We start from the raw sequence: 12,730 nt of genomic DNA, 5'->3' as shown, positions 1-12,730 counted from the left end.
TTATAAGCGCGATATTGTAACAATCCGTTGTGTTATTTACTTTAAATTGTTGGGAGTACCTAGCTTTTGCTTGCCATATTCGTTTCTCCCTCAGTTGTCTACAAGAGACATCTGTTTAAATGACGTTTACCAAAATTTAGCAATCACATTACGAGCATCGCAGCACACCAGCCTTTCTCGCTCGCTATCAACTAAATTAGTTTATTGTTCATTGAGTAATATTTTAGGTCAGGACAGCTTGATAGTACTACGAGCAGATGTACAGATGGTAGTACTACGAGCTAGGCACTATGGCAGATAATAATTGCTATTTTGGAACAAACATTAAAGAAAGAAAGAAAAGATATTTATTTGGTATCAAAGATATTACAATACAGATCAACAATAGAGCAAAAAAAGAATTATTTGTACCAAATTGGTCTCTGCTCAGTATGAGGCCATAACGTACTCGGGAGCACGTTAGTCTTTTATTTGCATAATAAGGGTCAAAATCCATGACAAACCAACTTCTTCTTCCCACAGCTATGTTTCGACGAGGGTTTCTCCAAGATCTACTGCGTGGCTCGCACGTGCGGCCTGGCCGGGCTTCAGCTCAACCACTACCAGATGCTATTCCTACTGCGACAGCTGGAGCGAGTGTCAGAAATGGCCGCCTGGTTAGCGCACGACGCGGAAAGGCAACCTCAAGCAGAGACTGGGTAAGTAAAGGGATTTTTGCGACTGAAAAATGCATTGAATTGCATACCTGTTGGTCTGAGGGAACCAATGAGCTATGTGAAATTCTCTCTGTCAGAAGAGCAGGCACTTAATATGGTAGGACGCGAGTCGTTCGGGTGTGTGCCCCTATGTGACTGCCGCAGTCTCTCCCTTAAGATGTCACTAAGGCCTCCTGCGAATTAGGCGACCACGCGGCCGGGTCGCTGCGTCCAACATTTTTTTCTATGGTATACGGGACTATTCCCACCGCTGCAACTCCAATGTAGCCAGGATCTGCAGCTTGAATGTCATTAAAAACCCAACCAGTGAAGGTCAAGTTTGTCCCGGGGGAAAGTATTTTTCTATGGTATATGTAAGTGCACGCATTACGTGGCCTGGCCAAAGATCTACTGCGTGGCTCGCACGTGCGGCCTAGCGGGGCTGCAACTCAACCACCACCAGATGCTATCCCTGATGCGACAGTTATAGCGAGTGTCAGAAATGGCGGCCTGGTTAGCGCACGACGCGGAAAGGCAACCTCAAGCAGAGACTGGGTAAGCACCAATAGGTTTTGTGGTGTATGATGGGCTCTCTCTCTGTCAGAAGAGCAGGCAATTAGACTGCGTTTCCATCAGAGATGTAAGGATGCGTAGCGAGGCGAGGTAAATGAAGCTATTCTATTGGATCTTTACAAATACATCCCTCGCTACGTATCCTCGCACATCTCTGGTAGAAACGCAGCCTTAGTATGGCAGAGCGCGAGTCAAACGAGTCCTTCGACTGGGCAAGTAACACCACCACTAGCACTGTGCTGATGTTAACTGATTCATGCCTCACCAATTGATGAGGCTAACTGCGGCTCACCAAGTGATGCCACTAAGTATACTTACTACTACCCTACATAATCTTTGTAGAGAAAGGGGGCACATTATAATCCTTTTCAAGGCGAGAGTGAATATTAGGATGGTTCCTAGACTGCATTCCACTCAACACCAGGCGCGATTGCGGACAAATACCTGCCTTGTTATGCATAAAAAAAACATAAATTCATCTCGCTGATCTCATGGACTGTGTCACATCCACGTCATTATCGTGACCCCATTGAGATGGGATCTAAATAGACAACATTGGGTATCACTAGTTGGTATCACGGATTGGCAACTTTGATATTGATTCTGGGAGGAAATTGGAACCTTTGTTGCTGCGAGTGATATTATTTTTGTCTTTTCTTCAGTGAGGTTTGCAAATATTTTGTATCCTTCTTGCAGAGCAATAGTGCTGGGTCTGGTGGTGCCAGCAGTAGAACTGACTTTGGTGCTGCCGTCAAGTTGTCCAGGCCAAGAGTCCTCCAGAGATCTGGACAGTGTTCCGCTGGACTCCTCCAGTTTACAGGACTTGAAGATGGGTAAGGACTTGTACTTGAAAAAAAATACATCATGGTTACATGAATGTGTGTAATACATTCGAAAGTTTGTGAGGATAGATGGATGGTTCCTTATTACTCTTTCACGCAAAATTGCGATGGATTTCGATGAAGTTTTTCAGTGTTATAGTTTAATAAATCGAGTTCTGAAAATGATGTCGGAGATCATATGGTTTACTAGTATCAGACGACCACGTATGATGACCCCTTCTTGTGTCACCTTGTGTGCTATATGGATGTATTAGGCCTGATTCAACCAAAATTTTATCCGAGAATAACTCCTGGTATAACTGGCACATTGACAGTTTCAATATGGGAAATATGTCAAAATGATAAGTTTATTCTGAGATTTAAGTTTTTCTTGTTTGGTCAAATCCACCCTTAGTCAAATAACCTTTATGATTGAACGTGTGATGTTACTATGAAGACTTATTTTGAACTTAATTTTAGGTTCGGAAGCGACAATGGCGCCGTCTATGCTAGACCGTGACAGTGGAGTGTTAGCCACCACAGCTTCGGTCGAGGTGTACTCAGCGCAGCCGCTGCCTGCCGAGGAGGTGCCGCCTCCCAGCCCTGGACTGAGCTTTGGAGGTAAGAAGTGATGAAAAATTATTGGGCTGTTATATGCCTAAATAGCATCTATGTCATCTACTCAAGATGGCACAGTTAGTAACTTATCTTGATATTTTTGCGGAAAGAACACACTTTTTTTTATCGTTCTTTCTGGTCTTAGAATAGCGCTGACCGCTCGCTGATCGTCGGCGCCGATGCTTCTTCATTATATTTCGGCTGTCAGCGCCGACGATCAGCGTGCGTCAGCGTGATTCTAAAACCAGCCTAAAAATACAGGGTTGTTATAACGCTCATATTCCCTTCCTTTAATTTGTACTCCTACCCCTATTTTGAGACCATCACTCGCCGTAGCAACAGATATTGTATAAAATTGCGATGCTGGATAACATTGTGAAGTAAATCTGTTGAAAAACACAACTGACATATAAAACTTCTTATTTTATTATCTTCCCAGGCTTTTCGTCTATGCGTCGCGGGCTGACGTCACTAGTGACGTCGATAGACAGCGCGCTGACCCGCGACGACGCTCGAAGCGACGCCGCCTCCACAGCCAGTTCTGACAGCGAGCGATACGTCGTGGTCGGACTAGCGGCTGAGTCGCCTGATGACGCTGACGTCGCTTTCAGGCAAGTAGCGTGACGTCACCCGCAGCTAGTGACGTCACGCTCACAGCGACGCCGCCTCCACAGCCAGTTCTGACAGCGAGCGATACGTCTGATGATGCTGACGTCGCCTTCAGGCAAGTAGCGTGACGTCACCCGCGTCTAATGACGTCACGGACTAAGCGACGCCGCCTCCACAGCCAGTTCTGATAGCGAGCGATACGTCGTGGTCGGACTAGCGGCCGAGTCGCCTGATGATGACGTCGCCTTCAGGCAAGTAGCGTGACGTCACCCGCAGCCTGACGTCACTAGTGACGTCGATAGACAGCGCGATGACGCTCGCAGCGACGCCGCCTCCACAGCCAGTTCTGATAGCGAGCGATACGTCGTGGTGGGACTAGCGGCCGAGTCACCTGATGACGCTGACGTCGCCTTCAGGCAAGTAGAGTGACGTCACCCGCCGCTAATGACGTCACGGACGAAGCGACGCTGCCTCCACAGCCAGTTCCGATAGCGAGCGATACGTCGTAGTTGGATTAGCGGCCGAGTCACCTGATGATGCTGACGTCGCCTTCAGGCAAGTAGCATGACGTCACCCACAGCTTGTGACGTCACGGACCAAGCAACGCCGCCTTCACAGCCAGTTATGATAGCGAGCGATACGTCGTGGTGGGACTAGCGGCCGAGTCGCCTGATGATGCTGACGTCGCCTTTAGGCAAGTAGTGTGACGTCACCCGCAGCTAATGACGTCACCCGCCGCCAGTGTCGTCACTAGTGACGTCGATAGACAGCGCGCTGACCCGCGACGCCGCCTCCACAGCCAGTTCCGATAGCGAGAGATACGTCGTAGTTGGATTAGCGGCCGAGTCACCTGATGACGCTGACGTCGCCTTCAGGCAAGTAGCGTGACGTCACTCGCAGCTTATGACGTCACGGATGAAGCGACGCCGCCTCCACAGCCAGTTCCGATAGCGAGCGATACGTCGTGGTCGGACTAGCGGCCGAGTCACCTGATGACGCTGACGTCGCCTTCAGGCAAGTAGCGTGACGTCACCCGCAACCTGACGTCACTAGTGACGTCGATAGACAGCGTGCGACGCTCGCAGCGACGCCGCCTCCACAGCCAGTTCTGACAGCGAGCGATACGTCTGATGATACTGACGTTGCCTTCAGGCAAGTAGCGTGACGTTTAATGACGTCTATAAACAGCAACGATGCTCGCAGCGACGCCGTATCCACAGCCAGTTCTGACATCGCCTTCAGGCTAGTAGCGTGACGTCACCCGCGGCTAATGGAGTCACGGAAGAAGCGACGCCACCTCCACAGCCAGTTCCGATAGCGAGCGATACGTCGTTGTTGGATTAGCGGCTGAGTCGCCCGATGATGCTGACGTCGCCTTCAGGCAAGTAGCGTGACGTCACCCGCGGCCTGACGTCACTAGTGACGTCGATAGACAGCGCGCTGACCCTCGACGACGCTCGCAGCGACGCCGTATCCACAGCTACTTCTGACGTCGCCTTCAGGTAAGTAGAGTGATTTCACCCGCACTAGTGACGTCACGGACGAAGCAACGCAGTAGCGGCGTAAGGGGGGGGCGGTGAGGGCGGTCCGCCCCTGGTGCCAAGCATCAGGGGGTGACACAAGTCGCGCAGATTAGTATACTCACTGGCACATCTGCATGGCAAATCTGCGGTCTCTGTCATGATGGGGGGGATGCGATTATCTTTCAATCTTCTAGGGGCGGAAAGTGGGGGGTACCAGGGGGTGCCTTAGGACTTATGACGGGAGGGGGGGGTGATCGTCCCGGGTGCCAACCCATGCTACGCCGCCACTGAAGCAACGCCGCCTCCACAGCCAGTTCCGACAGCGAGCAATACATCGTAGTAGGACTAGCGGTAGAGTCACCCGACGATGCTGACGTCACCTTCAGGCTAGTAGCGTGACGTCACCCGCCGCTAATGACGTCACGGACGAAGCGACGCCGCCTCCACAGCCAGTTTCGACAGCAGGCGATACGTCTGATGATGCCGACGTCGCCTTCAGGCAAGTAGCGTGACGTCACCCGCTGCTAATGACGTCACGGACGAAGCGACGCCGCCTCCACAGCCAGTTCTGATAGCGAGCGATACGTCGTAGTGGGACTAGCGGCCGAGTCGCCCGATGATGCTGACGTCGCCTTCAGGCAAGTAGCGTGATGTCACCCGCGGCTAATGACGTCACCGCCAGTCCTGACTAACATTTTATCAATGTACAGCTTATAGCAGTTCTCTCTTGGGTCGTCCAAGAAACGCCACAAAACACGATCTTTATTCAGCCAGCTATTTTCTTAAAGAAGTCAGTCTATCGAACAAGTTCTATGCTATGTTTGCCGATACATGTTGGTTAGAGAAGGTCAGAGCAGAAGAACTGCTGTGGAGAGATAAAAGATGTTTAACAACAGTCTAAAAGGACATTTGAATTCTAAACGTCTCTAAACTATGTTTTATCGCGCGTGTAACTTTTATTAGTAAGGTAAATGACCTGAGAATGATTACTTGCAGAGAGTTCGAGCACGGTCGCTCGTCCAGCGGTGTAGAAGTGGCGGCTGAGGTGGTGGAACGCTCATCCTCCCCCAGCGACCATTCCGTCACCAGCTCCTGTAGGAGACGAGACGTGGTATGTAACTGGTTCTCTTACCCTGTTGGTTCGGCAACTGAACCCAAACTACAACCCGGTTTAATTACCAGATCAATATGCCAGTCAGTACAGTCCCTTGTCCCCGGACTATACCAAACGTCAGTCAGTAGTTTAGAATGTATAATATGCAACTACTGTTTTTTTATCCACAGCAAGAAAATTATTGGCCTGCATCTCACCTGATGAAAAGTGATGACACTGATGATCTTATTATTCGAATAAAACAATTTTCTGCTGCTGCCTATTTATTTGCATTATGCTACAATGTCAGTACAGTCCGCAAGTTTTAAACGTCACGCCTCGTTTTAGAATAAGAAAGTCTGACAACTTAATTCGATAGTGTTATCTCATCTTTTCCTTTTTTAAAAGCTTAGAGATGTATCTGTAATCATCTTGATCCGTAACCTGTATTTGTCCTTTTTAGCAGCTCCGAAGTTGTTAGTCCTTTATTTTCAAAGTACTTTATATCTACCTTTCTTAATCACTGTCAATTTCTCTCAGATATCGACCTGCACATGGCGCCTCAACAACATCCATTTAGTCCACCAAAGCGTCGGCGGACGATCTTGCCTCCGCTTTGCGGCGGATGACCTCCGCACGGATGAATGCGCCGCCATACCCTGGGATGAGTTCCAGGTACGAATGTTGGATATTGTGTCCAATTTGTTGTTGTGTTTTGGAAACTGCAAGTTTACAGTTTAGTTTGAGGATTTGAAAAATCTGAACATTTAAATTTATTTTTTGAAATGTAGCTTTGCGTTAATCTACCTACGTACATTTTATTGAGATAAAAAAAAACATCCATAATCTTACATAGGCAAATTATTAGACAGACAGAAGTTGTGATGTGATGTTACTAATTCATTTAGGCCGAGTCCGCACTACGGCTTAACCGCCGCGGTTTTTAACCGCGTGATTTTATAACCAAGGAAAACTAATGCAGGCGTCCGCACTGCGGCTTTTTCCCTCGTATACGTTTCGGGAGGTCTCGCGGTTAGGCGGTTTACCGCTTGCGGGAAAAAACCGTAGTGCGGACTCAGCCTAATCTATGATATTTCTATGAAACATCTCCTAAAATTGTTTACTACAGAAGAAAAGATTTTCCTTCCTATAGGGATCAAGTTGAACTTGATCATGTAAAAACCTATAAAAATACAAGATGTGAATGATTATGAGTAAAGTTGCAGTTTCCAAGACAATTTATTATTCATAAACATATTTTGATAAAGCACACTCAGAATTCATAACATTTTTGTAAGTCAATTCATATTTTTGTGTATTAAGAACTTATTTTTTTGTTTGATCATACATAATTCTTAAATTAAGATTCCAATATCTCTTTCTTATAACTTTTATAATACATTGAGAGCATTAATATTTTATAAGCAACAATATTTTTACTATTATTTATTTTCTTGTCATTAACTTTACTAACTTTGAAAAATATTTATTAACTTTCTTAAAATATACATTTCACATTGTTATTTATCCGTTATTTTGTAATAAATACTTTGGAAAATCATTTACTAATCATCTCTGGCATGTTACATTTATCATTTTTTATTTTTTTAAGGGTGCCTCTACCAAAATCGCGCAATATGATTTGTTTTTGGCCAACGACTGATTTATTTAGATTTTCAATTTACTGTTTTATTTTTCTGATCTCAAAATGAGGTAATAATGTAATGATGCAAAACGAAAGTTACCCAAAAAGTGGTACGCTAGTGATCGTATCGCAAGGTGAAAAGATTTTACAAAATCTTTCGTTCAAGAAATCGATTCAGACTGCGACAAGAAAATCTTCTTTTTTTCGCAATCGCAGTTGTCAGGAAAATATAAACTATAAATTCAAATGAATAACATTGTTGTGAGGTTAACATTCTAATAAGCAAGTTATTCAACACAAAATTCTGTTAGATGTTAAACTTTCGCGTTCCATTTCAATTAAAATAGTAAGACACGGGTCTTACTATTACCACGGCTGCAGCATCGCAGCCGAAACGTCAAGCCGTGAGTACATAATGTAACTCATCAATAAACGTCGCATTAAGACCCGTGTCTTACTATTTTAATTAAATTCTGTTAAATCGATACTCCCAACTCAATTTAAGAGATTTTTTTTTTATAAAAAATCGACGATATCATATAATTGGTAGAGACATCCTGCATGCCGCCGTCCACAGCCCATCCGAGATAACGCATCCGTTTTTATCAGGCCTGTCGTGACGTGGGCTCGCTGCAGTCGTGGGCTACGAATACCGCGAATATATAGTGGAAACGTTATTATTTAGATACCTATTATCATTCATTATCAGATCATTTAATTGATCTTACTATTATTTTCAACTCTGTTCAATAATGAATAAATGAAACGCTTATTCAGGCAAATACAAGGCGAATGTTTGTATTAATAAGGATACCATTTGTGTCCAATTTCAAATCTATTGTACTGTCTCAATTTTTTTGTGTAATAGTATGTTCATTTGAAATGTGTGAATCTCGTTACGAATATTTCTTTCGTACATATTTTTCTGTAAAATCAAACCTTGACTAAATACTGCTTTCTATAGCAAGCATGCAAAAAATACAGTCAACAGCACATCAGGCAATTTTTGTTGCAAAATAACATTTAATTGAGATCTAAAACGTTGCAGTGTTTACATTGATGTATTGTCGATTACATAAATACTCGTTATACATTAACGTTTCCACTTAACCCTTCGAAAACTTCACAAATTCGCATCCCACATCTTCAGCGGTCACAGCCCATATCAGACCAGCCATTAACGGACTGCGCACATTATCGGGACGGCACGGCAGGGGATCTTTAGGTGACGAATAATGTACCTTATAGTTTTAAGGCTACGGTTGAAATTGCAATGTAGCCGCTTCGGTATTCTTAAGCATGCCGTGGCTTGCTAAAACTTTAACATTGCAATTTCAACCGTAGCGGTTAAACTATAACGTAGGGGAGACGGTACTTTTGTAGAAGGGTACAGTTGTAACGACTCCAATGTAGCTCGGTAGGTAATGGGTACAAATGGAAGGGCATGCGGGCAACAAGAACAACAAAATTTTATGGACTTGTCGCCCACATATCCTTCCCCTTGTACTCACATAACGAGCATTGTTTGATAACATTCGAGTTGTTACAACCGTACCCTGTTACAACTGTACCCAGTGTACCCTACATATTATTCGTCACCTAAAAATCCCTTGCCGTGCCGTCCCGGCAATGAGCGCTGTCCCTAACTGTTGTATGTGTTCTGGCGCCCGCTCGGCTATCGACGCAGACCCGTCTCAAGGTACGCGTGCGCAGTAGACAAGTAGCGTTACGTAGCCAAGGGGGTTTGTGCGACTCACGGGTGTTGCTGCTAGGTGAAATGGGCTGGCTGATCTATTTTGTGATTGGTTTTTTGACACGGTTGAGAGACTTACTGACACTGATAAAGTAACGACTGCTATTGGTCAATTTCAAAGCAGATGATAACATAATATGTTTAAAAAAAAATAGAAACTCTTAGAAAAGTGGTAAAGTCTCAAAAGTTGAATTACAAAATTACATTAAAATTAGTAAGTTCAGTGGCAAATATCAAATAAAACGTAAATGTTAACGTTTACAAGAATTTTTACATTGCAAAACATAGCTACTAACATTTTGTCCATAAAATATGTTTTCTATACTTAAAAGTCTCAAAATTGGTGTCAAATAATCCAAAACAACTTTACAGTTCCTTGTGAACATTAAAATACCCTGTAACTTACGTAATCTTGCAGCAGCACCCTATAACCGCTTGAACGCTATCTAATGTAAACTCTAGCGAAACTAACGCCATCTGACGCTCACACAGGTACAGTACACGCTTGACTAACCGCATGCGACACTACCCGCACTACACATGTGTCTGAAAGTGGGAATTGGGCAAACAAATTGCAAAAATTCTATGGACTGGCGGTTTTTGGAAAATGTTTACAATAATAGTTTATGTGAATATTTAGTGCTCACTTTGGGAATACAATTGCACACTACAAATTCCATAGTGCCATGTTTTACTTATTAAAATAATATCCTTGGACATTTTACACTGCGCCTTTAGTCCCCAAATAAGCAAAGCTTGTACTATAGGTACAAGACAACGTCCATATTATCATACTTAAATACTTTTTGTATGCTGTTATTTACTCGGCTGCCCCTACTAACTTTGCGTCCCCGTGGGGAAGGACAAAGGCCTCCTCCAAGGATTTCTATAACGACCGGTCCTGCGCTGCCCGCATCCAGGGACTTCCCGCGACCTCCACCAGAGAGTTCTATGCAATAACAAAGCTATGAGCTGTGAAGGTTTTGGAAATCTTATGTATTTAAAAAACCAATGAACCCATATAGTGTATACAAAACTGCAGTGCCTCAAATTATGCCATTCGCATTTTCGACATGTTCACACAAATCTCACAATAGACATGATTAGCATGACATAGCTAGATGATGACAATAAGTCATTTATTAAATTATTAAAACGCTAAAATGCTACAAAATTAGATCCCCTTGTTTAATATAAAAAGCATGTTTAGGATTGTTGAATGAATGAAAATTCGCAGTCCGAAATGTGAGTAGACGAAATTGAAATAAAGTTGAAAATGAAATATAGAAAATTTTAAATTAGATGTAGTGATTTAGAATCAAAGAAAAACATCGCAAAATATCACAAAACATACAAACTAACACAACGTTATTCACATGTTTAAAAGTGGTCTTTCTGTAACCACGTTCTATTATTGAAGGCAGGGTTGCACCATCTTACTTAATAAACCATAATAAACGTCAAAAGTCTTTCAAACTCCAAAAAACACCGGGTATTGTAAGATGATGCAACTCTCCCTAAATTCTCTATAGTCAAATAAATATTAAGAAAGGTCACTTTAGTTTGAAAATCTAATATTTTTCGCGGGAGTAATGCATGTTTGTGAAATCATCGTCATCTCATTGCATTATTAGACTAACTGCACTTGTAATAATAATAGACCTACCCAGTTATTTAGCTTTGTAAAATATTATGCTATATTCAGAAACAACTTTGGTCCCAAAAGCATGATAGAAATTCTAAAGAATACAATAATTCCGTATTTAATTTTATGATTAAAGTATAGTTAAAACAATGACGTAACGTAAACCACCACATCATGCTTTTGAGATCAGTGTCTCTGTATCTCTTTTTACTTGAATCTCTATTTCTAAATATTATTTAACACATTTTAAATATTATACTAAAATAAGAATACATTTTTAATGCAATATTAACCAAATATTACTAACACAAGGCTCTAAAATCTAAATAGGTGATGTAGTGTGAATAAAGTACATTGGAAAATATTTGGAAGTAGTGAATCATGTAAAGTGATTAAATACCTAAGAACTTAGTGAAAATAATACACACATACGCCTAGAGGTATGAAATAGACGATGTATTTTTAAACAAAATCTTTTCATCAAACGAAGGTTTATCTTACAAAGCGTCTTAATTGTACCTATACACAAAAAGTACATCGTTTAATTATGTAATTTATAAACAAGAATTAAACCTTTTGACAACATCTGCTAATGATCGACTTAAAGCTCACTCAATAAAATCTGACTATATCAAAAGTTGCTGTGCTATAAGATACGACTACTTATAAAGATGAAGGACAAAAAGTTTCGGTCGATCATTGGCCTAAAAGACGTATTTACAAGAATTAAAATTCCAATTCTAATACTAACTACGAATAGACAGATTTCATATTCGTGCAACTTCGTATGCGAATTCTAATTCTCCATAAACACGTCTCAATCTAACGGTGGAAATCTTGTAAAAATCCACCAAAACAAAGTGCTGAACGTTATCTACCGCTCTAGAACAAGTTCTCGATGCGAGCGCGCGCGTGGTCGGAGCCCGCGCTGGGCTGCGACGAGCTCGGCGCCAGGGGCACGCCCAACGTGGCCGCGAGGATGGCGCGCACGCAGCTGCCGAGGGCTCAGGAACAGGTAACTAAGGCTAGGGGACACTTAAGTAGTGCTGAATCCACTTCCAATCAGTAACCAGTTCTAGATGCGAGGCTAGACATGATATGAGTCAACCTGTCAGTCAGGAATGCGCTTGACACTCCCAATTCGGATGCAAGGATGTTGACACAGCTGCCGAGGGCACAGGAATAGGTAACTAAGGCTAGGGGACACTATGAAGTCCAGAATGTTCTCTGCCGCTCTAGAAGTAGTTCTCGGTGCGAGCCTTGCTAAGCGTGATTAGAATCAGTCAAGGATGAGCACAGCACTCCTAATGTGACTGTAAGGATCTCAGACTCAGCTGCAAAGAGCACAGGTAACTAATGCTAGGGCATTCTGGGAGTGGGTAGTCAATGCGAAAAAACGCTCAACGGTTGGAATGTGCAGGTGTCAAAATGTCCATACGGACCGGTTGTTAGTGTGGCAGAAAGTATGAACGTCAAAAGGTCCCAGTGCCAAAATGTACATTGTTACCATGGTTACAATGGTTTAGTGACAAATGGTTACAAAATACAAGTACAACAAAAGGTGTGATAGATAAAATGATCAACTGATATATTGTGCTCATGAATAAATTAATAAAATTAAATGTCAAAATGTTCAATGTTCTTGTAGTCTAGTCAATAAAGTTTTTTTAGACATTTTTACCTTGATGCATTTAAACACGTGTTCACGTTAGCTATTATACAATAAGACACTTGTTCAAATAAACCCGAAGACAT

General features: G+C 43.0%; 1 protein-coding gene across 1 annotated transcript in view; it reads left to right on the top strand.

The window, feature by feature from the left end:
* LOC135081385 (bridge-like lipid transfer protein family member 3B) overlaps nt 1-12,730 on the top strand; it is a 57,109-nt gene that overhangs the window by 31,472 nt on the left and 12,907 nt on the right. Inside the window, exons 24-30 of the mRNA XM_063976105.1 lie at nt 523-698; nt 1,965-2,101; nt 2,570-2,710; nt 3,147-3,318; nt 5,836-5,950; nt 6,473-6,607; nt 11,862-11,990. Of these exons, the coding sequence (XP_063832175.1) occupies nt 523-698; nt 1,965-2,101; nt 2,570-2,710; nt 3,147-3,318; nt 5,836-5,950; nt 6,473-6,607; nt 11,862-11,990 (1,005 nt within the window). The remainder of the gene's footprint in view (nt 1-522; nt 699-1,964; nt 2,102-2,569; nt 2,711-3,146; nt 3,319-5,835; nt 5,951-6,472; nt 6,608-11,861; nt 11,991-12,730) is intronic.

This window comes from Ostrinia nubilalis, chromosome 19 (genome assembly GCF_963855985.1).
Source record: "Ostrinia nubilalis chromosome 19, ilOstNubi1.1, whole genome shotgun sequence".
NCBI lineage: Eukaryota > Metazoa > Arthropoda > Insecta > Lepidoptera > Crambidae > Ostrinia > Ostrinia nubilalis.
Note: the sequence above shows the minus strand (reverse complement) of the source record. Positions and strands in the feature narration are given on the sequence as shown.